At 58.4% G+C, this 27,720-nt stretch overlaps 1 protein-coding gene across 1 annotated transcript; it reads left to right on the top strand.

Moving 5' to 3' along the window:
* Positions 1 to 211: 211 nt before the first annotated feature.
* On the top strand, positions 212 to 27,333 carry SCN4A (sodium voltage-gated channel alpha subunit 4; the record flags this gene model as incomplete). The annotated part of the gene is made up of 24 exons (XM_081219333.1): positions 212 to 484; positions 574 to 692; positions 821 to 910; positions 1,201 to 1,329; positions 1,828 to 1,919; positions 3,921 to 4,217; positions 5,015 to 5,078; positions 5,334 to 5,475; positions 6,260 to 6,469; positions 7,089 to 7,242; positions 9,096 to 9,334; positions 11,113 to 11,286; positions 12,162 to 12,518; positions 17,392 to 17,883; positions 19,570 to 19,702; positions 20,398 to 20,552; positions 21,033 to 21,206; positions 21,303 to 21,425; positions 22,695 to 22,973; positions 23,263 to 23,316; positions 23,524 to 23,665; positions 24,224 to 24,321; positions 25,005 to 25,275; positions 26,108 to 27,333. The coding sequence occupies 24 exons, from the start codon at positions 212 to 214 to the stop codon at positions 27,331 to 27,333; spliced, it is 5,487 nt and encodes a 1,828-aa protein (XP_081075459.1).
* Positions 27,334 to 27,720: the final 387 nt, after the last annotated feature.

Consider the following 27,720-nt stretch of genomic DNA (forward strand, 5'->3'; position numbering starts at 1 on the left):
CTGTGCAGCAGCACCTGGGCCCTGCAGGCACATCTCCCAGCCCCAAAAGGGCCTGCACGCCGACCTCCCTGCCCTGGCCCCTGGTCAGGCAGGAGGTGAGTAGCGGACAGCAGGCCCAGGGCGGGGTGGCCGCCCAGCACCCCGGGGGCTGCACGCTGCAGCTGTCCTGGCTGCCTGCCGCCCTGCTGGCCCCTGAGCCCAGGATGCGAGGATGGCCAACTCATCTCAGCCCACGGTGGTGCCTCTGGGCCCTGAGAGCCTGCGCCCCTTCACCCGGGAGTCCCAGGCAGCCATAGAACGGCGGGTGATGGAGGAGGAGGCCCGGAAGCAGCGGAACAAGCAGATGGAGACTGAGGAGCCCGAACAGAGGCCGTGCAGTGACCTGGAGGCTGGCAGGAGCCTGCCCCTTGTCTATGGGGACCCCCCGCCGGAGGTCATTGGCATCCCCCTGGAGGACCTGGATCCCTACTACAGTGACAAGAAGGTCCGGGCCTGGGAGGCTTCCCTCCACCTGTCTGTCCATTGTCAAGCCATCTGCCTGCCCCAGGCCTCACAGCTCTCTCCCTGCCGCAGACCTTCATCGTGCTCAACAAGGGCAAGGCCATCTTCCGCTTCTCCGCCACACCTGCTCTCTACCTGCTGAGCCCCTTTAGCACCCTCAGACGCTGCGCCATCAAGGTGCTCATCCACTCATATCCTGCCCAAGTGGGGCAAGCGCGGGGGCGGGGAAAGGCAGGGAGGGGCCGGGGGTGGGCGGGAGGCCCTCTCGCCACCTCCCCTCCCCACCTGCCCCCTCGCTTTCCTTGACTCTCCCCCCAACGCTGTTCAGCATGTTCATCATGATCACCATCTTGACCAACTGCGTGTTCATGACCATGAGCGACCCGCCTTCCTGGTCTAAGCATGTGGAGTAAGTCTCCCCTCCCCCGTCCCCCCGGTCCCAGGTGTCTGCCCGTCCCAGGTGTGCACTCTGAGGACGCCCCGAGTGAAACTGCTCTTGTCTTCCAGGGAGACAAACACTGTCACTGCCACCCCCATCAACAAACACCTTAAGTCCCTGGAATGGCACACACTGTCACGCTCACCAATGTCCTCAGGCCCTGGGTGGCATATGTCATTTCTGTGCCCTCCTTCCCAGGAGGTCCGTCACTGTCACCCAGGTGTGACACGGCTGGCCCTGGCCGGCCCTTTCCCTGCCAGGTACACCTTCACAGGGATCTACACCTTTGAGTCCCTCATCAAGATCCTGGCCCGAGGCTTTTGCATCGAAGACTTCACATTCCTCCGGGACCCCTGGAACTGGCTGGACTTCAGCGTCATCATGATGGCGTGAGCAGGGCCCCGAGGGCATCCTGAGGCTGATGAGGGTGAGGGGAGGGGACCAGGCCTCAGAGAGGGCAGCTGAGTGGGCCAGCCCTCCGAGGGTGGACTGCAGGGCTGCGGGTCCAGCTGGCAGATAGTGGGCTGCATGATCCTAGGAGCTGCCATTCCCGGGGTCTGGCTGCGAGGCTGTCCCGGTGCCCCTACACATAGCACATATGACCACACACAGCAGCCCTGAGCCCTAGTCCCACGGGCCCCCACCCAGGAGAGCTGGGCTACCCTTGCTAAGCCCACTCCTCAGCAAAGCTCCTGCACTGTCTTCCCCACCTCTCAGGCCCCGATAGGAAACTTGCTGTGCCTGACCTGTCCCCCTACATCTCCACGGTAACCCCAACTACGAGGATTCCTTGGGAATCCTCATTCTGGGCCTGGAGAACCTGTGACTTCTGCCCTACCGCCCACCCCTGGCTCTGACACAGCCCTCGCCCCAACCTCCCCACCCAGGTACCTGACGGAGTTTGTGGACTTGGGCAACATCTCAGCCCTGAGAACCTTCCGGGTGCTGCGGGCCCTGAAAACCATCACAGTCATCCCAGGTACTGGGGAGGATCAGGGACCCTCTGCCCAGGCCATCAGGCCTCCCCTCCTCACCCAGGCCTGGAACCAGGCACTCAAGTTCTACGGCTCAGGGTCACAACCCTCCCAAGTGGTGTAGGACCCACACAAAAGCCTGGACATAGCGAGGCCCCTGTGGCCAGAGAGGAGAAGGGGCCCCAGGTGGGAGGATGGGTTTTGAGAGGCAGCATAGCAAGGTGGTTAGAGCACAGATTCTGGAGCCAGACTGCCTGGGTTCAATTCCCACCTCCACCACTTCCTAACTTTGACCTTGGGTAAGTGGCTTCCCTGTCTGCCTCAATTTCCGTATCTCTGAAATGTGGATAATAACAGTACCACTCATCCGGTCGTTATGAGAATTCAAAGCCTTGAGAGCAATAAGGTGCTTAGAACAATGCCTGGCACAGGGTATGTGTATTCAATAAAATAAGCAGACTGGGCAGAGCAGAGACCTCCACCTGAGAGAGACACAGAGAAACAGTGATGGAAAGTCCCATCCCCATGGGCTCAATAATGAACACGCCACATACCCACTGAGCAATCAGGCCAGGGCAATTCCAAAGTGATGCATCAAGAAGCATGAAATAACTAGAATCTGGATCATCCGGACCCTCAAAAAAGCATGTGGAGAAACTGGAGAAGGTTCATGAAAGGAGAGAAAGATGATCTGAAAAGGCGTGGAGAACAGACTCTGGGAGGAGGGGGAAATTGTGAAGTCTTAGTGCTAGAAAATACCTTAGTTCTCCTCTAGTCCAAAGCCCTCGTGAATTGCAGTTGAAGAAGGAGGGACCCCGGGAGGGAAGAGCTTACTGAAGGCCACACAGCACGTTGGCCCCTGAGTCAAGGCCACAATACCTTCCCTGGTGCCATGCTTCCAGCATCCTCAGGGCTCAGAGGGCTTTTATAAGGAGGCTGCTGAGCATCTGTTTTCATACCAAGATAAGAAGAAGAAATAAGCTAATACTGAAGCAAGAGACACACTGATTAGGCCCAAGGAAGAAGTTATGGTTCTTCTATAAACGATGGAATCTGAGCCTGGAATTCCATATGATTTGGCTATGCCTTTGCCCGTCCAGAGGAGTGCAATGCAATATTGCAAAGTCAGCCTAGAGCCTCTCAGAGTGAACCCTGCTGTTCCTTGGGTGTTAACAGGCACTAAAAGAGAAAGGGGGCTTCCCTGGTGGCGCAGTGGTTGAGAATCCACCTGCCAATGCAGGGGACACGGGTTCGAGCCCTGGTCCGGGAAGATCCCACATGCCGCAGAGCAACTAAGCCCATGCACCACAACTACTGAGCCCACGCTCTACAGTCCGTGAGCCACAACTACTGAAGCCTGCACGCCTAGAGCCCGAGCTCCGCAACAAGAGAAGCCACTGCAGTGAGAAGCCCACAAGCCCGCGCGCAGCAAGGAAGACCCAACGAAGCCAAAAATAAATAAATAAATAAATTTATTAAAGAAAAAAAGAGAGAGAGAAAGGGTTCTGTGTCAAATAAGGTGAAACGTGGCATTAAAGTTTTTGTTTCTGTAGGACTTTTCCGAGCCTTTGATAGGCTAATCTACACAAGGACCCTCCAAGAGAGCACTACAGAGCTCAGCCTTCCCCAAACATGATTGAACCCCTTTTGTGTAGGGCACAGCTTGCGAGATGAGCGTTCTAAGGAAGACACTTTGGGAGTGCTGACTTAGTGACACTTATTAAGCTCCACTGTGTGACTGGGTGTTGCTCTCTGAGTCGGGCAACACACTGTGAAGGCTTCATAGTCCCTTCTTCTAGTGGCTGAGGTTCGGTGGCCATTCAAGGCTCCAGATGGAGGTTGTAACCAGAGAAGGATGGGGCTAATTTGGGAAGGCTTCGGGCAAGCAGTGCCCCAAGTAAGTCAAGGCTTGAAGGAGGTGGAGTAGGCAGAGGCTCGGAGGGGCTAAGTCGGTGAGTTACCCCCTGCCCTGCCCAGCCCCAAGCCCTCACCCTCTCTGTGATCAGGGCTGAAGACCATTGTGGGAGCCCTGATCCAGTCGGTGAAAAAGCTGGCAGATGTGATGATCCTCACCGTCTTCTGCCTGAGCGTCTTTGCCCTGGTGGGGCTGCAGCTCTTCATGGGAAACCTGCGGCAGAAGTGTGTGCGCTGGCCCCCACCCTTCAATGACACCAACACCACGTGGTACGGCAATGACACCTGGTACGGCAATGACACCTGGTACGGCAATGACACCTGGAACAGCCAGGAGAGCTGGGCCAGCAACATTACCTTTGACTGGGATGCCTACATCAATGACGAAGGTAAGAACGGAGGGTCGGTAGGCCAGTGGGGTCTTTCCCAGCCCCGATGGCAGCCCCTTGTGAGACAAAGAACATGGAGAAGATCTGAGTGTAAATCCATCACTTACCAGCTGGGGTAACCTCTGACAAGTCACTTCATCTCTCCCTCCCTCAGAATCTTTACCTATAAGATGGAGACAACAGTATCTTTCTCAAAGCGTTTGTGTGACAACAAATGCCAAATTACTTTGAAAATCCTAAAGCTTTTGCTCTAAAAAGCAGCAGTCCATAGTCCCTAACCTACGTACTCCTTGTTCTCCATCACACCACATGCTCGCACCCTGGCAGGGCCACCACCAGGCCCCCGCATCCTATTCACATACCCAGACTTCATAGACTCGCACGCACAAGGCAACATTCTCATGAAGCCACTGTTACTGCACACTGTGCCTTCTGGCAGCTGAGAAAACGGTACCCCTCCTTCAACCTGGCATCCTGGATTCTAGCCGCATCCCCGCTTCAGCTGAGGGTCCTGCACAGGCACATGGTAGCCCCATCCACACGCATGCATGTCCCCCACCCCGTATCCCTCTGTGCCCCTGCTGCACCCCACACTAGACACTGAGCTGACGGCAAAGTGTATCTACCCAGAGACCTTGGAACTTGGAGCTGCCCTTAAAGGAGAGGGAAAGGGCACCCAGAGAGCATCCATTTGGTGCGTGTGGTCCACACAGATGTGTCCACAGGTGCACAGTGGGTACTGCGCCCACAGTGTCCATGTGGTGACATGTTTCCTTTGTGGACTCTGACTCCCAAAGGGAACTTCTATTTCCTGGAAGGCTCCAATGATGCCCTGCTCTGTGGGAACAGCAGCGACGCTGGGTGAGTGACACTGGTGGGGGAGGTGGGGGTGGTGGAGGGCAGATGTCCCAGGGTTGTCAGAAGATGGGGGATGATTAGGGATGAGAACCTGGGGTGGATGGAAATGTAAAGAAAATTCATGGGTATGGGGGGAACACTTTCCATTTTTTGGGATGCAGACAAGACGGAAGGATATTTTTCTCTTGGGATCCCCCCATCTATCTCCCGGCTGGAGCTCTCCTTTCTCCCTAAAACCAGCCCCCATCCTATCCCCAGGCGCTGCCCTGAGGGTTACAAGTGCATCAAGGCCGGGCGGAACCCCAACTATGGCTACACCAGCTATGACACCTTCAGCTGGGCCTTCCTGGCTCTCTTCCGCCTCATGACACAGGACTACTGGGAGAACCTCTTCCAGCTGGTACAGCAGCCCCCCGCCCTGCCCCTCAGCCCCACGTCTACCTCCCTCCATCTCCACAGCCTCCTCTGGGCTTGGTGGGGCCCCTAACAAGGCTGTCCCCTCCATGGTACCCCCTAAATGCCCCTACATACGGGTTCTCAGAGCCCTCTGACGCTAGGTACCTGCCCAGATCTGAGCCCCAGCCCTTTCTTCCTTTTCCTCATTTGACTTAAGAGCTGAGGTCTGAGCCGGGCACAGACTCCCAGGCCTCACGGTAACCGGTAGGGCAGCTTAGACTCCAACTCTGCCCATACACAGTTATTTACCTTCTGCTGTTTGCAGGTGGGCAGGTTGGGTCTGGAGCAACAGTGCCTTCTGGTTCCTGGCGATGTTTCTAACATGATGATGTTAATAATAATATTTAGTAATAATAATAATGGCTACTATTTGCTGAGCTCTTACTAGATGCCAGGCCCTCTGGGAAAGCTAGGATTCAAGCTGATCCCAAAGCCCATGTTCACCAATTTTTATCCTGGTTCTCTGATCTCAAGATGTCTGGCTGAGGTCCTCAGTGCTTTCTGAGCCAGAAGATCAGGAAGGTCTGCCTCCTGAGTATATATTTTGAAGCACCCCAGAATGTGGCTTAGCCTGCCAAGGGTGGCCATACCTTGCCTCCAAAGCCCTCAAACTGCCTGGCTCTGTGAAGGACCCTCTCTATTTACCTACCTGGGCAATGGATGTATGGAGATGGGTGTGGGTGAAAGCAGGCAGGTGCCATGTGACGCTTTCCCTCCCCCACTCCCAGACCCTTCGAGCAGCCGGCAAGACCTACATGATCTTCTTCGTGGTCATCATTTTCCTGGGCTCCTTCTATCTCATCAACCTGATCCTGGCGGTGGTGGCCATGGCATACGCTGAGCAGAATGAGGCCACCTTGGCCGAGAATCAGGAGAAAGAAGAAGAGTTTCAGCAGATGCTGGAGAAATTCAAAAAGCAGCAGGAAGAGGTAGGGAAGGTCTGGACTCAGGGAGAGGAGGCCGAGGACCCAGGGATCTCCCTGCCCCTCAGCCTCGGTGCTCCTGGGCAGGCTGAGGGGGGTCGGGGGAGGCATGGGGTAGGGCCTGCGAGGCAGAGGACGGGGAGCAGAAGGCCCAGGCTGGAGCTTTGGTGGGGTGGGAGGCGTGCAAGCAGTAGAAAGAGTATTTCTCAGCTCAGTGCCTCAGTTTCCCCATATATAACAAGGAACCTGGAGTAGTTAAACCTGACGTAGCCTTCCAGCTCAAATTCCTATGGTTTTATGATTCTTTATGGGCAGCGTACAGGTCCAGGCTGAGGGAGAGGTGGGTCCTGATGAGGCCCCAGGGAGCAGCTGCACATTTACCCATCATCTCATGAAGGGTCATTCAAGGCTTCAGAGTGAAGGGTCTTCAGGATGTGTGTCCTCAGTCACTTTGGTCCCTACCCTGTCACCCCACCACCACCGAGGTTGCTGCCCCTGCCCACAGTAAGCTGGGTGCAGGCCAAAAAGAGGGGGCCCCAGCCTGAAAGACTCAGGAAGAAGCTCTGAGAGTCCGTTAGTCCATCCCCATGGCTCAGCGATGGACTTTATGTCCGTCACCCTTGCTGGTCCACAGGCCAAGACCGCTCAGGGGCTGGAAGGTAGGGAGGCAGACGAGGACCCAGCCCACGGCAAAGACTGCAACGGCAGCCTGGACACATCGGCGGGGGAGAAGGGGCCCCCAAGACCCAGCTGCAGCGCAGACAGCGGCATCTCAGATGCTATGGAAGGTGAGTGCCTGGCACCCCCATACCCACCCTACTCTGCCTGTCCTGCCCATCAGGCCACTTGGGCTCCCGGGGTGGGGGCCGGGAGGGCCCAGCTGGGCCCAGCTTCAGGACAGTAACTTAATATTGGCATCGAAGAAATGGCTGTGATAAATATAGTCGTGGCTTACCCTGGCCCAATTCTGGCTGCAAGGCCAGGCTGTGGCGGGAACTGGGGGCTTCCGGGAGGCCTTGGGGGCTGCCAAGACAATGGGGAAGGACAGGATAATAATACTAACCAGGGAGGCCCGATGTTCCGGAAACTGGAGATCCTGTTCCTCAAATATCTCCTCGGTAAAAGTTAAACATCAAAGGTCACCCTGCCCAGATAGAGTCACAGACTCCCCCAAATCCCTGTGCTGCCCCCCAGGCCTCAGTGGGAGACTAGGATAAGGTAACGAGGAGAGGGTGGATAGACATACAGACGGATGGATGGATGGATGGATGGATGGATGGATGGGTGGGTGGGCTGAAAGATTAATGAATGGGAAGAGACATGGGTATGTGGATGGATGAGAGGGAGGGAGGAAGGCAGTAAGCAAAGAGGGAGGAAAGGGGGAAGCAAGGGAGGGAAGATGCAAGGAAATCTGACATAGAAGGGATCGGGTCCCCTCCCCAGGTGGCTCGCCTTGTGCCAGGAAGGACTTGGAGGACTTTGCAAACCTCTAGAGGGCCCCATCCCAGCTGACCTTGTGTGACGGGCATCCAGGTGTCTGTGTGCCCTGCCAGAGAATGCCCCAGGGAACGCTGGGCAGCGCTGGCCGAGGAGGTCACTCAACGCTGTCCTTGCTGGGACTGTGGTGGGAAGTTTGGGGCCTCAGACACAGTTTGGGGCACCTGCAGTAGCACCCGGGTTGGGGGTAGGGGTGTTGCTGCCAGAGCAGAATCTGCAGCCTTTGAGAGGTCCGGTTTACTAATTCTTGGATGGGGGTGCGACTCAGCCGCCCCCAGCCTCTGGGGTGCCCCAATCACGCACTCACACCCAGGTGTCTATGGGGCTGCCCCCGGCTCCAGTCCTCTTTCCTCATCTATGGCGTGGGGGCACTCATATACTTAGCTCATCCATTTCCGGTGGTAATTAAATGAGAGCATGCCCAGGCTGAGAACCCCCATGGGCAGCAGAGGCCTGGAAGACCAGGAGGAGAAGCAGCGTCACCCATGGGCCTTACGGAGCCCCAGGGGTTTAGAGCTGGAGTGGCAGGAACAGGGGATGTTTTCCAAAAGCTACCCTGGGGGGAAAGGAAGGACTGGCTGGGGACAGTCTGGAGGGGCCGGCGTACTGGCAGTGGGAGGGAGAGCCCTCGGGGGGAACCATGGTTTGCTCCTGAGTGGTGCTGGCCAGCAGCAGGTGGAACTGGGACCCAGCCCCCCTGCAGTGGCCTCCCGCCTCTCCCAGGGGGCCCTCGGGCCCCTCCCCAGCCGAGATCGCAGCCCTGGGCCGTAGGCAGAGGACGGGAGTCACCCCATCGCGTTGCGGGGTGGGGAGCTCCAGGAAGGCGGAGCTGAAGTAGAACGCTGGGAGAGGAGCTTGGGGTAAGGCTGCTGAGGGTGTGGCTTTTTGAGGGTCAGCTAAGGGACAGTGTGTTGGGGGGCGGGGCACTGAGGGGTGGGGCCATGTGGGCGGCGTCTAGAGGGATGGGTCTTGAGGGTGACCCACTGAGAGGCGGGGCTTGGAGTAGGCCTCCCTGAGGGGGCGGGGCTTGAGGTGTGATGCTCTAAGGGGCGGGGCTTGGAAGGTGGGACCAAAGATCTAGGTGGAGGAAGGAGCACGTGAGGGGGGGACCCTCATCAGGTATCTGTTTCCACCCTGCTCCCAGAGCTGGAAGAGGCCCACCAGAAGTGCCCACCATGGTGGTACAAGTGTTCCCAGAAAGTGCTCATATGGAACTGCTGCGCCCCGTGGATGAAGTTCAAGAACATCATCCACTTGATCGTCATGGACCCCTTCGTGGACCTGGGCATCACCATCTGCATTGTGCTCAACACCCTCTTCATGGCCATGGAGCACTACCCCATGACGGAGCGATTTGACAGAGTGCTCAACGTGGGCAACCTGGTAGGGAGCGGACGAGGGAGAGGCTGTCCTTCCCGCGCAGGGCAGGAGAGGGGCCGCGGGGCCCGACGGGCTGTGTGGAAATACGGGGCGCGAGTAGGGGGCATAAGGGGACAGGCTGGGGTTATTTTCCCAGCATATGGGTATGTGGGGGCATGAGTTGATGTACCAGGGATGTACATGGGGTGATCCATGGGATGCGGAATTTGGGTTTCAGGGTACTTGGGGGCAGATAGAATGGGGATGAGGTGCTTGACCTCTTATGATCAGGATTTCAGGGGCTTTGGGGTCCAGGCCATGCCCTGGAGGCAGAGATGGGGGAGTGAGAGCATAGAGGGATGGGGGGGCTGGATGGCAAGTCTCTCCACTTTCAGAGGTTGTTGTGGGCCTAAGAGGGACCAAGGGACCTGGAAGTGGGGGCATAAAGCCATGGGCACCCAAGCTCAAGGGGCCCCAGCTCACCCTGGAGGCCCCAGGGCATAGTCCCCCAGCCCTGAGCCCCCCTGCCCGCGGCCACTTCTCCGGCTTGGCCGGGCCGGCTCCCCTCTCCAGCCCTTTCTGCTCTGCTATTGTTGACACACACTGATCCGCCTGCTTATCCCTGCCCATTAGAAGCATTATCACCTCGTTGCCAGCCCCTGTGGAGCCTGACAAAGGGCAAAAGCTGCCTCCTTCTCCAGCCCAGCCCCACCCTTCCCAATTGCCTTTGCGATCTTTCCAGGATGGCGAATGGGCAAGACGCTCTCCCTCCCCTGAGGGCGTGGGGAGCCCAGGAAGAGTCAGACTTGGGGCCTGGGGCAGGACGAGGACTGGGTGGGCAGCACAGGAATCAGACCCTGGACTCCCCAGCCCGCGAGGCAGGCACGTCCACCCCACGAAGATGCCCGAGGCGGCCATGGCCAGGCCGGGCTGGAGGAGCAAGGGTGTGCTCTGGACCCGCGGTGCAGCTGCTGGGGTGTGTGTGATGGGCCCGGCCCGCCGCCTGCCCACCCCCTGCCCACACTCTGCTGCTGTCTGGGCACCTGCTACGGGCAGGGACAGCTCCTGGGCGGGGCTCAGCATGTGCCCGGGCAGGCTGTGGACCCGGGGCAGCTGGTGCCCGGCAGGAGGGGGGGCTGTGCCCAGGGAGCTTTTAGAGGTTCTGCAGCTCTCAGACGAGTCCAGGGCTCTGGGGGCTCAGCTCTGGCTTCTCACTGATCCTCCGCTTCATCCTCTTTTGGGCCCTGCCTTAGACTTCCAAAGCCACCAAGATTTTCTGGGTCCTGGGACGCCAGCCAACCAGGGTAGAGAGGCTGTAGGGTGTAGGGACAGGAGAATGAACTAAGCACCCCAAGACCTGGTTTGAGACATGCTTCTATATGGGCAGTGACCTCTCTGAGCCTCAATTTCTCATTTCTGGGATGAGCGTGATCAACCCTCCCAACTTCACAGAGGTTGGGATACCGACAAGGTCACAATGTGACCCACAGCATGCTCTGTGAGTGCTGAATATTATTATGATTGGGCTGAGGCCCCCAGGAAGTCACGTGACAGGCCAACAGTCACAAGGCCAGGAATGGACGGGCCCCAGTCTCTGAGTGGTTCCCACTCTGCCCTGTGGCACGGTCGTTCCGCTCCTCACTCACTCACATACACACACCTGTGGGCCGTGGGTACCACTGCCTGCACCCCCAGGGCTCTGTCACCCTCCCCTCGAGCCCTGGAGGTGGGAGTGGGTTGGGAGACTCCCGAGGTCCTGTGCCCCTGAGGCTCTGTGACAGGGGCTGCACCCCACCCTGCAGGTCTTCACAGGCATCTTCACAGCAGAGATGGTGCTGAAGCTCATCGCCCTGGACCCCTATGAGTACTTCCAGCAGGGCTGGAACATCTTCGACAGTATCATCGTCACCCTCAGCCTGGTGGAACTGGGTCTGGCCAACGTGCAGGGGCTGTCGGTGCTCCGTTCCTTCCGTCTGGTGCGTGAGACCCTGGCACCCGGGCTGGGGAAGGGTGTGGTGAGGATGCCCGGAGGAAGGGAGGAGAAACCACCAAGAAGCCAGAGGGCTGGAAGTAAGGCCCCCTCTGCCCTTTGGTCACCACTCTGCCTCTTAGAACCTTTCTTACTGGAAGAAAGGAGAAAGGTGCCCTCCCCCTTATCACACAGAGCTGCTGGGGGACCAAAATGACAGCCCAGGAGCTGACATTTGGACTTGACTCCTAAGTGACCTTGGGTGGCAGTGGGGTGGGAACTTCAACCCATATTGCAGAGCTGAAAGCTGAGGCTCAGGAAGCTCATCAGTAGTGGAATTGGGACTCCGAATTAGCATCCTTTCCACTACCCCATAGGGGTCTCTCATGCATCCACAAAAGTATAGAGAAGGTAAGATACACCTCTGTGTACCTTTCACCCAGTTCCAACAGCTGTCAACATTCTATAGTTCTTGTGTTATCTGTCCCCCCCCCCAATTTTTCTGTGGGGAGTATCTTAAAGCAGATCCTGAGATTTCATTTCACTTGCAAATACTTTAGCCTGTATATTTAAGAGATAAGGACTCTTTCTTTTGATCATTCGAAGAGGATTAAGTGGTAGGATGTGAGCATTCCCATTTAACAGAGAGGTAAACTGAGGCCTTGCATCCCTCAGTGGGTGGGAGTTGAGCTGTTCAAAAAGAGTTCTTTCTGGGAATTCCCTGGTGGTCCAGTGGTTAGGACTCTGCACTCTTGCTGCGGAGGGCCTGGGTTCAATCCCTGGCCAAGGAACTACTCTTTCTCCTGTAAGGATGGGGCTCTCTTGGGGCTGGGCCAGGGGTCCCCGGGCCTCACCGGCCCCTACCCTCCCCCTGCCCGGCAGCTGCGGGTCTTCAAGCTGGCCAAGTCGTGGCCAACGTTGAACATGCTCATCAAGATCATCGGCAACTCGGTGGGGGCACTGGGCAACCTGACGCTGGTGCTGGCCATCATTGTGTTCATCTTCGCCGTGGTGGGCATGCAGCTGTTCGGCAAGAGCTACAAGGAGTGCGTGTGCAAGATTGCCGCGGACTGCACCCTGCCCCGCTGGCACATGCACGACTTCTTCCACTCCTTCCTCATCGTCTTCCGCATCCTGTGCGGGGAGTGGATCGAGACCATGTGGGACTGCATGGAGGTGGCCGGCCAGGCCATGTGCCTCACCGTCTTCCTCATGGTCATGGTCATCGGCAACCTGGTGGTGAGTGAGGTCGGCTGGGTGGCTCCCCCACCCTCGCCCAGGACATCCAAGTGTCCAACGTGTGTCCATGCCTTTATTTCCTTTAAATCAGGCTGTCGTTGAAGGGCCCTTTTCCCATGAGGTTACACTGTGTGAAACCTCCGATGCTTGTTTTCTACCTAACCCCAGCCCCAAATGGCAGTTTTGTATGGTTTAACTCAGTGGCTCTCAAATTTTAACCTGCTTAGGAGTCACCTGGGAGTTTCTCAAAACCTAGATTCCTGGCCCCATGCCCCAGAGTCAGATGCAGCAGCTCTGAGCCCTGGCCCAGGAACCGGCATCTCTAACGAGCTCTGGGTGATGTCACTGCCGCTGGTACAGGGACCACACTGCGCGTAGTACTGTTGAGACCTAGTGTTTTGGGTAAAGTAACATGATAACTGGAGTCAGACTGACCCATGTTGCAGTCCCGGCTCCTCCGCTGTCTATGTGACCTTGAACGAATCACTGCTCTCTGGTTGGCTGAGTTCTCTAACTTCACGTGGAAGAAAATGGTAGGCCCCTCAGGGGGTGGCCGGGAGGACTGTGACCGAAGCAGGCACAGTGTGGGGTTGGTACCAGGAGCTCCTGGCCCTTTTGTCCTCCTACCCTCTCACCCTCTGTTCCCAGGAATTAGGCCATGGGTGTTGGGAGGATCTGGAGATGGCATGGGCTGCATCCATCCTGCCACTTTCTGTGTGCGGGGCTGGTGCAGGGAAGGAGGGGCAGGGGCCCATGAGAAACGGGGTGTGAGGCCATGGCCCCGCTAACCAGAATTTCTGTGGCTGGGGCCGGGGGAGGCATCTCTCCTCACCCTGCCGACTCTGCTCCCCCCCTTCTCGGGGTGGGGTCACTCCTGCCAGGAGAGCAGCGCCCAGCTGCCCCCTGTGGTGGCCAACGCTGCCCCGGGCAACAGGAGGTGGGAAGACGCACGTCCCCACGTTCCGCAAAGGCCTGTGGAATCCTTGAGCTGCTGGGTCAGCGCTTCTCAGATATGGCTGAGCTCCGGCTGGGGGCAGGGGCGGACTGGCGGCGGGGGGTGTCACCTTGACTGAGGAGGGGACCATGGGAGGGTGTCCCAAGCCCCCAGGGACAGCCAGACAGCAGAACCCAGGCTGGTGGCTACTGGGAGGGGGGTCTTAGGGAGTGGGGAGAGTGAGGGAAGATAAAGAGTGAGGGCAGATGTCCCAGCAGAACTTTGGGGCAGGATTCGGGATGGGTGCGTGGGAGCAGGCTCTGAGTAGAAGTTTGTGAGGTCAAGTTTAAGGGCCTGGAGGTGACTAAAAGGGTCTGCAGGGGGTTTCTGTCTGTGTGTGTATAAACTCAAAAACATTTCAGGCCCCTACTTTGCCACTTGATGACTGGGAAACCTTGAGCAAGTTATTTCTCTCTGGCCTCAGTTTTTCTCATCTGGAAAATGGGGATGATGGGAGTGGTGACCTACTCCACTGGGTGGTCGTAAGGATTACATGACACATGTCCAAGTGCTTAGCAAAGCACTTGGCCCAAGAGGCCAGGGGAGTCCAAATGTTACAGGCATCGGGGGAGCAGTGGCGGATTCAGTACCCATCACCAACCAGCATCACACTCCTGGTGTTGGGCTCTGCCACGTGCCGGTTCCTGTGCCAGGGGCTTTACGTGTATTATCCCTAATGCTCTTGACGACCCTGTGCGGCAGGTAATGTTGGCTCCGTGCTTCCAGGAACCACACAGCTAGTGTGAAACGGAGCCCGGACTAGAACCTGGGTCTGTGTAACTCCAATAGCAATAGCGTCAATACCAGCAGCAATGGTACCAATGATGAGGTTAGCATCAGCAGTACCAGCAATGACAGCTTGACCTCTACTCATGTTTATTCAGCATTCTGGGCACTTTCCTGGTATTGATCTCTTAATGCTCACCACCCCCTATGAGGGCTGTGCTGTTTTATCGAGCAGAGTCTCAGGGAGGTTGATTAGTAACCTGTGCAGGATTTGAACCCAAGCAGTCTTGCCCCAGAGTCTGGAACCACTGCACTGCACTGCCTCTGTGTGTGTGCCACCCGCACCCTCCCATCACACACACATGCACACGCCTGCACACACAGACAGACACACACACCTACCCACCCTGATGCCCTTCTCCGGCCCAGCTCTGTGGCTCTCCCACTTTGCTCAAAGGAAGCGGAGTGACCAAGGGGGGCGGCACTGCCAGGTCCTTGGGCACTGTCCCTGCCCACCACCCTCCCAGGCCTCATGGAAGCAAGTGTCTGCCAGAAGGCACCGGGGCACCCCGCCAGGCTGTGTGTGGGGACCCGGGTCCCCTGCGTCCATGGCACTCAGGCACTTCCTCGGGGCTACTGTGAAGAAGAGGAAATGACCAGGGCATAGGGAACTCACCCCTCAGAGCCCCCCAGGGGAACTTGCTGTCACCCCCCCTTCCCTCCAACCCACCCCCCATGCCTGGCCTGAGGCAGCTATTTCTGTCCCAGGCAGGAGCCGTGTGCAAACCCTGCTGACCCAGAGAGCAGCTAATTCCCATCTCAGATGTGTTTCTGGCAACTGGACACCTCCCGCCAGAGAGCGAAAGAAAACCCAGTAAATTTTGGTGGGGGGGCAAAGGCAGAGAAGTAGCTAGAAGGCATGGCAGTGGGGACGAATACCCCCAGCACATATATACAATATACTACATATATATATATATATATATATATATATATATATATAAAGACCACATTTAAAAAATTTTTTTATTTATTCTTAATTTTATTTTTGGCTGTGTTGGGTCTTGGTTGCCGTGTGCAGGCTTTCTCTGGTTGCGGCGAGCGGGAGCTACTCTTCATTGCGGTGCGCGGGCTTCTCATTGCAGTGGCTTCTCTTGTTGTGGAGCACGGGCTCTAGGCGCGTGGGCTTCGGTAGTTGTGGCTCGTGGGCTCTAGAGCGCAGGCTCAGTAGTTGTGGCGCACGGGCTTAGTTGCTCCACGGCATGTGGGATCTTCCCAGGCCAGGGCTCGAAACCGTGTCCCCTGCATTGACAGGCGGATTCTTTTTTTTTTTTTTTTTTTTTTGCGGTACGCGGGCCTCTCACTCTTGTGGCCTCTGCCGTTGCGGAGCACAGGCTCCGGACGCGCAGGCTCAGCGGCCATGGCTCACGGGCCCAGCTGCTCCACGGCATGTGGGATCTTCCCGGATCGGGGCACGAACCCATGTCCCCTGCATCGGCAGGCGGACTCTCAACCACCGTGCCACCAGGGAAGCCCAACAGGCGGATTCTTAACCACTGCGCCACCAGGGAAGTCCCTATGTATATATATTTTAAAGATATTATGTCAACATGATAGTTAAGACAATGACAAAGAGACTTTGGAGGACACTGGTGAAGGCCAGACAGTGAGATGCATGGAGAAGATGGCCAAGGGTGGGAGCTTCACATTACGGTCCTCCCTTGGTATCTCAGGGGATCGGTTCCAGGACACCCTGCAGATTCCAAAATCTGAGGATACTCAAGTCCTGTAGAAAATGGCGTAGTACGGTTGGCCCTACTTCCTCATGTCCACTCATACAGCCCCACCCTGAGACCCCCAGAGTAATACCTGCCTCTGGCTGACAGGCGACAGGACCCCCACCCCAGCCAGGCTGTACCTTCCTCCTCACTGCCCTGGGGTGGGAGTAAGCTGGTGGAAGTCAGGGCCACTGCACTGTGTAGCCTCTGGGGCAGCCATTCACATTGTAGTCTAAATAAATGATGTCCTCTGAAGTTGTACAATGATTGGAAACCTGGGTTCTACTTCTGACTGTGCTGTTTGTCCTCAGGCAAGTCACTCCACCTGTCTGGGACTCAGTTTCCTCAGTCATAAAATGCTGAGCTGGCCTCAGAGTTAATCACACTCCTCCCTGTACCTTGTAGAGTCTTCTATTATCGTACACATAACAGCCAACAAGTTTTGAGTGCCTACTGTGTGCTCTACTTGTATTGACCTTTTAATCCTCACAACAACGTGAGGAGGTAGGTATTGGAATCATCGCCATTGTACAGATGAGGAAACTGAGGCACAGAGCAGTGATAGGACTTGCCTCAGGACACACGGCTAGTAAACTGGGGTTCAAAGCCAAGCAGCGTGGTTTCAAAGCCTGTGCACCCCAGTCTCTGCTTTGTGCATACCCACTGCATTGTATCTGTCTGATCAAATGTCTGTCTCTAGGCTGAGGGCAAACTGAGGCCACTTGCTTCTACACGCAGTGGGAGGGGCTCAACGAATGTCTGTCCGCTGGAAAATAAAGTTGACAGGGGTAGACCAGTAGCCTCTTAAGTCCCTTGCAGTGGGGCTAAGAGAAGAGAACCAGGTGGAGCAGGGAACCCCAAAGGAAGAAAAGGGAGTGAACAGTGGTAGGTGAGATGCCCCTTCTACAGCAACAGGGGACATGCATCTGGGTATCGGGAGCACAGGGTCTATTAAAAGTCCCATTTACCAGACAAGAGAAGAAGGCTCAAAAGATTCAGGCTCCCAATAAGTCCTGGAAGCTTGGAGACATGAGTCCTGTTTTTCGTTCCACATCCCCTGGCAGTGGAGGTGGAGGACAGAGTCACAGAAAGAGTCCCTGTCACCCAGTGGGCCTCCCCGAACCCTGCCTCTGCCTTGGTCAGCAGAGTCCTATCATGTGCGTAAGACTCAGTTTCCCTATCTGTAAAGTGGGCATGACAGTAGCACTTCTCACCTTCACAAGCAGTTGTGAGGGTTCCGTTAGGTGACGTCCTCTTCACAGCCCACCATGAGGTGGGTCTGGTCTGGAGACCCGAGGCCCCTCGTGCTGGCTGAAGGTGGCACCCTCAGGGGCCTAGAGGCTGAGCTCAGGCTCCCCCCACCCCCGCTTCCCAGGTCCTGAACCTCTTCTTGGCCCTGCTGCTCAGCTCCTTCAGCGCGGACAGCCTGGCGGCCTCGGACGAAGATGGCGAGATGAACAACCTGCAGATCGCCATCATGCGCATCAAGTGGGGCATCGGCTTCGCCAAAGCCTTCCTCGTGGGGCTGCTGCATGGCAAGATCCTGAGCCCCAAGGTTATCATGCTCAGCCTCGGGGGGATTGGGGAGGCTGGCGAGGCCGGCGAGGCTGGGGAAAGCGTCTCAGAAGACGAGAAGAAGGAGCTACCGCCCGAGGAGGATGAAAACAAGGACCTCAAGAAGGACAATCATATCCTGAACCACATGGGCCTGGCTGACGGCCCTCCCCCCAGCATTGAGCTGGACCACCTCAACTTCATCAACAACCCCTACCTGACCATCCACGTGCCCATCGCCTCCGAGGAGTCTGACCTGGAGATGCCCACAGAGGAGGAAACGGACACCTTCTCGGAGCCTGAGGATGGCAAGGTGAGCCTATCGCAGAGCCTGGATCGAGGGATCGGGAGTCAGACAGACAAGACTCTACATTTTTGTGTGACCTTGAACATGGCACAAATCCTCTCCAAGCCTCAGTTTCTCCATCTATAAAATGGGGTAATGGTACCTACCTTGTGGTATTACTGTGAGCATTACATGAGATGCTGTGTGCAAAGCACAGTCAGCTCTCTGTGAATGGTGACTGGTATTACTATTAATCCAATTACTATGGCATGCCCTGCCTGTCCTAATACCCTAGGCCTCTCCCTTCACCCCTGCCCCACAACTCCACCTGGGTCCCCTCTCCCCAGCAGGTGGCGCTCTGAGACAGCATGTTCTCACCTGAGGCACCCTAGCTCCAGGGCTGGAATCCAAGAGGCCTCTCTTAGACCCCCTCTGGGTTTGAAGCTCCTGCCAAGTCCTTGCCATTATCATCTGTTTCTGTTTAGACCCCACCTGGAGGGCTGGGCCCAACCTCTGAGTGTGGGCCAAAGTGCCAGGTCTGGGCTGAGGAGAGGGGTCAGGGGCCCAGTAAGGTTGGGTTCAAGGGGAACAGAGAGCCGGGAGCTGGAGCCGCTACACCCCTCCCCCATGCAGGGGGCCTGCTGCTGGGTTGAGGTTCCCTTCCCTGCGAGGGTGGGGGAGGCCCTGGTGGTCGCCCCCAGAAGCTCAGGCTGAGCCCCCTTGCCCACCCTCCAGCTCCAGCAGGGGAAGGACTAGCACATAAGCTCCAGTGGGGCCCCCTGCCCGTCCCCACCCTGTCGGCGAGGGCCCCGCTGGCACCAGAGCCTGAATAAACTTTGCCCTGAAAGCTCTTGACTCCTTGTTCCCCCCAAATATGTGGCACACTGACTTACCAGGGAGCCGAGCGCCTGCTAAGCTATAAATACCCAGGGAAATGTGGCAGTAACTTCGGTATGAGGAGTGCGAGTGGAGGAGGGCTGGACAGCAGCCGGGGCCAAGGCTCTGGGGACTCTCACGGGGAAACAAGTACGGCTCCCAGGGGGCTGTGGGAGTTGGGGTGCATGGGCAGGGCAAGTGGCTCAATGGGTGCCGTGCCCAACCTAACGCCCGGTGCCTCGGTTTCCCTTTCTGTCGACTGGGCACAAGGCCCTCCCTGGTTTTCTGGCCACTGTCGTGACAGCCGCCCCCTGCCCCTCCAGGCTACCCTCTCCATCTTCCTCTTCAGGGACCTCACCCCCAGCCATGAAGGGGGCCCCTTGAGGAGTGGAGGCTGGGGGCAGGAGGCCGGCCTAGATGCAGCACTGGGAGGAGGTGGGAGAGGCCTGGCCAGGCTGGAGCACCAGCCGTCCCACCCGACCCACTCCCGTTAGGTTCCCTTGACCCCAGGCTGGAGCTTTGGCTGCAGAAAAATTTCCATCCTTTTTGGATTTCTCAGCCAAACAGACCCTGAGGATAGGAAGGCTCGGACTTTGCTCCATCCTGATCTCCTTCCTTCCCCAGGCCTCATCCCTGTCCCACTCCAAGGGCAGGACCAAGGCCTGTGGTTCTTCTGCATAGGCCCCAGTGGTGGCTGCGTAATCCAGGGCTGAATGAATGAGTGAATGAGTCTGCTCCACCCTCTCTTTCCCTTCTCCCTTCTGGTCTCCCATCTTGACCTCCCCCACCCCACCTTGTGGGAGGGCCTGGGGTCACGTGACCCTGTGGCCTCTGCAGAAGCCGCTGCAGCCCCTCGACGGGAACTCCTCCGTCTGCAGCACTGCTGACTACAAGCCCCCCGAGGAGGACCCCGAGGAACAGGCCGAGGAGAGCCCTGAGGGGGAGCAGCCTGAGGAGTGCTTCACCGAGGGTGAGGGCCAGCCCGCATGTGTGACCCCACCTCTCCTGGGTGCCTCCCCTAGCCCGGCAGACCCCGTAAGGGGCCCGAGGCCGGCAACAGCCCCAGCCCCAGCCCCAGCCCATTGCCCCCTTGGGGACATCTCGGGGACACACGCATCACCAAAAGCAGGCAGGGCCTTCCTCCTCTGATGCTCTCCTGCCCTACCCTGCGGCACCTCAGGAGAATAGAATGCCGGGAAGGGGTGTCAGAGCTGGGGATGCCTCCCAGCCCCTGAGCCTCTGATCCCTGCAGTGTCGGCAGGTGACTAGCATCAGCCGGAGGGCTGCTGTGCAGAATCCCCACAGAGCCCTGAGTACGGCCAGCACTGCACGAAGCAGGCGCTCAGCAGTGGCTGCTCTAAGACTGTCCTCCTCCTCGGCTTCGTCTGCCAGATAGAGGCCTGCCTTGCCCTTCAGGGACATTTTTGCCCGGAGGGCCTGGGCTGTGGCATAGTGAAGGCTGCCTGGGCGAGGTGGGGGAGGACGGGGACAGCTTGACGGCTATAGACCTGTGCTGGCTGCCTGCACCCCTGTGCTCTGGAATGCCTCTGCATGCGGTTGTGTGCCGGGGTGGGGGGTGGGGGATCCTGGGCAGGTGGCGGGACTGTGCCTCCTAAGGTGGCCCCCAGGCCCATGACCGGTGCCCCTGCCACCCGCCCTCCCCAGCCTGTGTGCAGCGCTTTCCCTGCCTCTACGTGGACATCTCCCAGGGCCGAGGGAAGATGTGGTGGACCCTCCGCAGGGCCTGCTTCAAGATCGTTGAGCACAACTGGTTTGAGACCTTCATTGTCTTCATGATCCTACTCAGCAGTGGGGCCTTGGTAGGCGCTGCTCTGGGGACCGGGCACTGGGCAGAGGCAGGGGCTAGGCCTGGGCAGCCCCGAACCCAGAGAATCCTAAAGAACTCACCAGTCTTCCAGGATGTGTTGTAGACTGTGTTAACTTTCTTAAAGAGACAGATGGGCTCTGAATCCCTGTGCATCCTTAGCTGACAGGTCCCAACCGGGGATCAGGTGGGGAAGGCCTTGGGAACTGGGGGTTGGGAGGGCAGGATGGGTCAAGGTGAACCCCCCATGACAGACCAGTCAGGGTTACTATTATTAGGCCTGGGGAAGGGGAGCTGAGGGGCTTCTCCCCACCGGGAACTCACGGGCTCACCCGCATGATGGGCACAGGGAGTCTGCCCACGCCTGGCCCCGGTGCCAGACCCCTGGGAACCAGCAGCTTCAGGCAGGTAGGGATGTGGCTGCTGCCCCGGCCTCCTCCGGGCCCTGACCACCCCGCCCTGCTGGTGCCCCCAGGCCTTCGAGGACATACACATCGAGCAGCGGCGAGTCATCCGGACCATCCTGGAATACGCCGACAAGGTCTTCACCTACATCTTCATCATGGAGATGCTGCTCAAGTGGGTGGCCTATGGCTTCAAGGTGTACTTTACCAACGCCTGGTGCTGGCTCGACTTCCTCATTGTGGATGTGAGTCTACCCCACCCCCGGCCCCGCAGCCAGATCCCAGGCGGTCCTTGTGGCTGAGGCCCTGCTCTCCCTGACCACCCTCCCCTCCCATTACAGGTCTCCATCATCAGCCTGGTGGCCAACTGGCTGGGCTACTCGGAGCTGGGACCCATCAAATCCCTGCGGACGCTCAGGGCTCTGCGTCCCCTGAGGGCACTGTCTAGATTCGAGGGCATGAGGGTGGGTGCCGAGGGGGACTCTGAATAGGGCTAAGGACTGGGGGAGCAGCCACAGCCTGGAAGGGGGCTGGGGGTGTCTGTACTCCGGCCACCACCAGGGGTCCAGGTTTGGAGGTCCCCAGGCATCCTCCCACACCAGCCCAAGTGCCCATTCCCGCCCTCAGCCCCCTCCTTCGCTCATCTCTTCCACCACTGGGGGCAGCAGAGGCTGCAGCAGCTCCCAGGAGGGGCCTGAGGGCACCGAGGCAGGAGGAGAGGAAGGAAAGCAGGTCTGTGGGTTTATAGGTGTCCCTCCCCAGCCTCAGACTGGGGCTCCCCAGGACTCCAAGCCTGCCCACCCCTCCCTCAGGCCCTTGAGGGCGGAAGTGACAGGTAAATACAGGGTTTGGGCAAGACCAAAGGGACTTCCCCAGGCAAAGGTCGGGGGTGGGGGTGTGACTGTTAGGAGCAAGACCCACGCTGGAGGGACGGACTTCCATGAAGTAGCTGGTTGCAGGTCAGCAGGGCACTCAGCCTGGGGGCTCCCTCCTGGTCATGCAAGAGGCCAGCCAGCACTGGGCCCTCCCACCCCTGGAGCCGGGACCCCTCCCCACCAGGGGAAAGTGACCTGGCAGCTGGTTGGTGCCCCAGCCAGGGATAGAGCTCCCCTGGGCATCACCGGGCTTGTGCCACCCACTTTGCTTGGAGGTCACGGAACGGCTTCCCTTGAAAACAGATAATTCTCAGATTCGGTTCAGCGTGAAATAATGAGGTTGGCCTGGGTGGCCGCCGCTGGCAGGGCACAGGAGTCCAGTCCCAAGGGTCCTGCTGCTTCAAAGACTGTTGGCTTCTTTTCTGGGTCTGCGTCTCTAATCCTGCGAACAGATGAGCAGGGGAACAGGTCACGGGGACTGAGTTTCCTATGGGGGCCAAGGAAAGGGTGTTTGTCTCCTGCCCGGTGACCCGTGGCCGGGCTGCTTCCAGAAAAGCCCAGCCTCCACTCTGGGCTGATGGCTCCAGCCAAGCGGAGAGCCCTCTTCAGCCGCCAGGCCGGCAACCCACTACCTCTACTCCTTGCTTACCATCCCCCCACCCCCAAGTAAAGCCCAGCAGACTTCTCCCCCAGGCCTGGCTCAGATGGGCCTTCCTCCAGGAAGCCTTCCCTGAGCAACAAGGCCCAGCCGTGTCTGGTCCCCTGGTTACTGTGGGTGGGAACCCTCTCCCAGAGGAGCCTGGGTGTCCCCGTGTGCCTGGGAGAGGATCTGGAAGTGACCCCCTCGCTGGCCCCCAGGTGGTGGTGAACGCCCTCCTGGGAGCCATCCCCTCCATCATGAACGTGCTGCTCGTCTGCCTCATCTTCTGGCTCATCTTCAGCATCATGGGCGTCAACCTGTTTGCCGGCAAGTTCTACTACTGCGTGAACACCACCACCTCCGAGAGGTTCGACATCTCCGAGGTCAACAACAAGTCCGAGTGCGAGAGCCTGATGCACACGGGCCAGGTCCGCTGGCTCAACGTCAAGGTCAACTACGACAACGTGGGTCTGGGCTACCTCTCCCTCCTGCAGGTGGTGAGTGTGACCCGCTGCCCCTGCCTGAGGCTGGGATGGAGGTGCCCCCGCATTCTCGCTGTACCTGAGCGCCCTGCCGCTCCTTGTTAGGGGGCCGCCCACCCTGCTTCCAGGGCTGTGGGACCCAGAGGTAGTGTCTATACCTCTCCGGTCTCTATTTGATGCCTCCCCAGGGGAGCTCAGGGCAGGCAGCCTCTGGGGAGGACCAGGAGGGGGCAGGGAGGGAAACTCAAGGCTGGTGGAAGCAGGGGGCAGCCCCCTCCCCTCACCCCCAACCACACTCTCTCAGGCCACCTTCAAGGGCTGGATGGACATCATGTATGCAGCCGTGGACTCCCGGGAGGTGAGTGGGGGTCCCCGAGATGTAGCTGGTGAGTGAGCCAGGGGAGAGGACTCAGATCCATCCCCACCCCATGCTGCCTCCTCAGGAGCCCCTGAGACCCCACAGCCTGGGAGTGGATGGACCCACAGTGAGATGGGGAGCAGGGAGCAGGCAGGATGTGCCCCCAGCCCACCCAGCCCACCCTGTCCCATCCTGTGGCCCCTGCAGAAGGAGGAACAGCCCCAGTACGAGGTGAACATCTACATGTACCTCTATTTCGTCATCTTCATCATCTTCGGCTCCTTCTTCACCCTGAACCTCTTCATTGGCGTCATCATCGACAACTTCAACCAGCAGAAGAAGAAGATGAGTATCCAGCCCGACCTTCCCCGGGCCCTCCCCTCCCCAGGCTCCCTTCTCCCTCCCTCCGTCCACTCCTTCCTTCATATGTTCACAAATGCTGCCTCTGCACTTGCTATGCTCTCGCTGGCTGGCGGCATGATTCAGCAAGGCTGGGTTCACATCCCACCAGACGACCTTGGACAAGTGAGATGTGGCCACCTCGAACCTTGGTTTCCTTATGTACAGAATGAGGTTCGTGCCGCCTGCCATGCCGGCTCATTCTGAGGACCCAACGAGACATTGATGGGAGGTGGCCCAGCGGGCAGTGAGGCTGCGCTGACCCCTTGCCTCTGTCGGTCACCCTGTCCCCTCCCCTCCCTTCTCTGGATCCCTGAGTCCCCCTTCCCCTGCCTCCCTCAACCCCCATCTCTGGCCGCTCCAGGCAGGTCCCACCGGCACCCCTGCTGGGGTGCGGGTGGCTTTAAGGGTGGTTCCTGAGAAGGTGAGAAGGGGGAGGTCCTGGAAAGGGCGAACGGGGACACCCCCCACCGCAGCCTTATGGGCCCCATCCCGCTATACTTTGGAGGGAAAGACCTCTTCATGACAGAGGAACAGAAGAAATACTATAACGCCATGAAGAAGCTTGGCTCCAAGAAGCCTCAGAAGCCAATTCCCCGGCCCCAGGTACCAGCCTTCCGGGCCCCTCCCCCTGCAGCCTGTATGAGACTCCTGCCTAAGGGGGCCACGGGGGCAGGGGGCAAGATGCAGCCTGCGCTCTGCCCACCAAGCTGTGTCCCTGGCGTGAGGCTGGGTCCACCTGCCGGGAGGGGTGCCTCTCTGTAACTGTACAGACACTCTACACACAAGCAGCAGCTACCTGATAAACTCCGGTCATTGGTTTACCCTTCGCCTGGCCCTGCACAGCTCCCCAGTGTCCAGTCAGCTCTTCAGCTGGTGGCCTCTGGGGCAAGGGCCCCTGGAACGGGGAGGAAGAGGATGTCCAGACAGCCCCCCAGTGAGCAATGACTTCAGGAGAAGGATGAGGGGCTGCTGGGGGACCTTGACGGGAGGAAAGGTCCCAGAGTGAGGAAGGATGCCCGCGGACCCCACAGATCGGCCTGTTCTGATGGGTCTTGCCGCCCCTGCCCTGGCCGACTCCACCACAAGACCTGACACCTCTCCCTCTCTCTCTCTCTCTCTCTCTCTCTCTCTCTCTCTCTCTCTCTCTCTCTCTCCCCCTCCCTCCCTCCCTCCCTCCCTGTCATGCTGTTGTGTCCTCCTGCATCTTCTGCCGGTCCACGTCCTGCCCCGACCACTGCCCCCCACACCCCTCCGTGTGCATCCCCGCACTCCCATCCCTGCTACAGAACAAGGTCCAGGGCATGGTGTACGACCTGGTGATGAAGCAGGCGTTCGACATCACGATCATGATGCTCATCTGCCTCAACATGGTCACCATGATGGTGGAGACAGATGACCAGAGCCAGCTCAAGGTGGACATCCTCTACAACATCAACATGGTCTTCATCATCATCTTCACGGGCGAGTGCATGCTCAAGATGTTGGCCCTGCGCCAGTACTACTTCACCATCGGCTGGAATATCTTCGACTTTGTGGTTGTCATCCTGTCCATTGTGGGTGAGCAAGCAGGGCCAGGCTGGGCTGAGTCATCCAGGAAGGCCCGGTGCTCCCATCCTCATGTCCACACACACACACCTACTCATGCACCTGCCGTGCTCACACTCACACTCACACATACACACATGCGTGTGCACCTGGTGTCTACACTTAATGCGCAAAAGCATGTACGGTGGGCTCCCAGGCAACCTGTCACCTTCACACGCATGACTACACCTGAGAAACATTTACTTGTCCAGTGGGGGCACACTCAGGTGCCCATGTGCTTCGGGAAAAACATAAGAAGATGGTTCCAGTATCCTTACACACAGGAGAGCTGTGTGTAATTGTGATAGTAACTAGCTATCATTTATCAGTCATATACTATTTGCCTGACACTGTGCTAGGCACTTCACAGGCATTAGCTCCCTGATTATTCCTGACAAATGTCCTGAGGCTGGTACTCTTGTCACCTCCATTTTACAGGCGAGGAAACTGAGTCACAAACCGATTAGGTGACACGCCTGAAGTCACACACCCAGAGCTGTCCTCCCCCGCCCTCTCATCCATGGCATCTGCAAACAGCCTTAGCTATAGGCCTACCACCATTCGCTTTGACACATCCCACCTCCATGCAGCTGTGTCAGGACAAAGATGGAGCCCAGGCCCCAAGAGCCCTGGGGGAGCCTAATGGGTCAGGCCATTCGGGCTGTGCTTTGAGCGGTGAGCTTCTACTGCTCCTTTCTAGGGAAGAGCCCAGCGGGCTGGGCCCCCCTGAGCCGCACATGCCCCCTGCTCCCCGACCCAGCCGCCCACCCTGAGGGCAGCAGTCCTCACCGCTTCCTCCCCGCAGGCCTCGCACTCTCTGACCTGATCCAGAAATACTTCGTGTCACCCACGCTGTTCCGTGTCATCCGCCTGGCGCGGATCGGGCGCGTCCTACGGCTGATCCGAGGGGCCAAGGGCATCAGGACGCTGCTCTTTGCTCTCATGATGTCACTGCCCGCGCTCTTCAACATCGGCCTCCTCCTCTTCCTGGTCATGTTCATTTACTCCATCTTCGGCATGTCCAACTTCGCTTACGTCAAGAAGGAGTCGGGCATCGACGACATGTTTAACTTTGAGACCTTCGGCAACAGCATCATCTGCCTCTTTGAGATCACCACGTCAGCCGGCTGGGATGGGCTTCTCAACCCCATCCTCAACAGTGGGCCCCCTGACTGTGACCCCACGCTGGAGAACCCGGGCACCAGCGTCAAGGGTGACTGTGGCAACCCCTCCATCGGCATCTGCTTCTTCTGCAGCTACATCATCATCTCCTTCCTCATCGTGGTCAACATGTACATTGCCATCATCCTGGAGAACTTCAACGTGGCCACGGAGGAGAGCAGTGAGCCTCTCGGGGAGGATGACTTCGAGATGTTCTACGAGATGTGGGAGAAGTTTGACCCCGACGCCACGCAGTTCATCGACTACAGCCGCCTCTCCGACTTCGTGGACACCCTGCAGGAGCCGCTGAGGATCGCCAAGCCCAACAAGATCAAGCTCATCACACTGGACCTGCCCATGGTGCCAGGGGACAAGATCCACTGCCTGGACATCCTCTTTGCCCTGACCAAAGAGGTCCTGGGAGACTCTGGGGAGATGGATGCCCTCAAGGAGACCATGGAGGAGAAGTTCATGGCTGCCAACCCATCCAAGGTCTCCTACGAGCCCATCACAACCACCCTCAAGAGGAAGCACGAGGAAGTGTGCGCCATCAAGATCCAGAGGGCCTACCGCCGGCACCTGCTGCAGCGCTCCGTGAAGCAGGCTTCCTACATGTACCGCCACAGTCAGGACAGCAGCGGGGATGCAGCACCCGAGAAGGAGGGGCTGATTGCTGACACCATGAACAAGATGTATGGCCCTGAGAACGGGAACAGCGGTTTGCAGAGCAAGGGGGAGTGGAGGGGCTCGACATGGGGCCCCAGACCTGCCACGGGGCTCCTGTCCATCAGACCCGCAGACACAGCCCTCCCTCCCGCCCCACCCCCGGGGCCGACGGTGCGCCCAGGGGTCAAAGAGTCTCTTGTCTAGCAGACGGCAGTGAGGTGGCACAGCCCCAAAGCTCCCCTGGGGCGCCTGCCCCTGAGGGAGCTGGGACTTTGCGTCTGGGACTGATCCAGCTCCCTGTCGGGGACAGGATTTGGCCGTGCCGGGCTGTCACCCAGGCCGTGGGAAACGGGAATTGAACCTGAAGTCTCCACGCTGAGCCCGAGGCTGTTGCCTCCATGACGTTACCTTCGAGGCGCTCTCACCTCCTCACGGCCCCGGGGGAGGTCGGAACATCAGAATCTCTGCTCCCCACGGGGGGAGGAGCCGGCCTGTGCTGGAAGGATTGGCTGCCCTCCTGCCACCAGAGTCTTAAGGGCCACTGACCTCTCCCCAGGAAGTGGCTCAGGGCCACCCCCCCCCAGCTCCCTC

The sequence above is a fragment of the Mesoplodon bidens genome (assembly GCF_964165515.1).
Source record: "Mesoplodon bidens genome assembly, chromosome: 19".
Classification (NCBI taxonomy): domain Eukaryota; kingdom Metazoa; phylum Chordata; class Mammalia; order Artiodactyla; family Ziphiidae; genus Mesoplodon; species Mesoplodon bidens.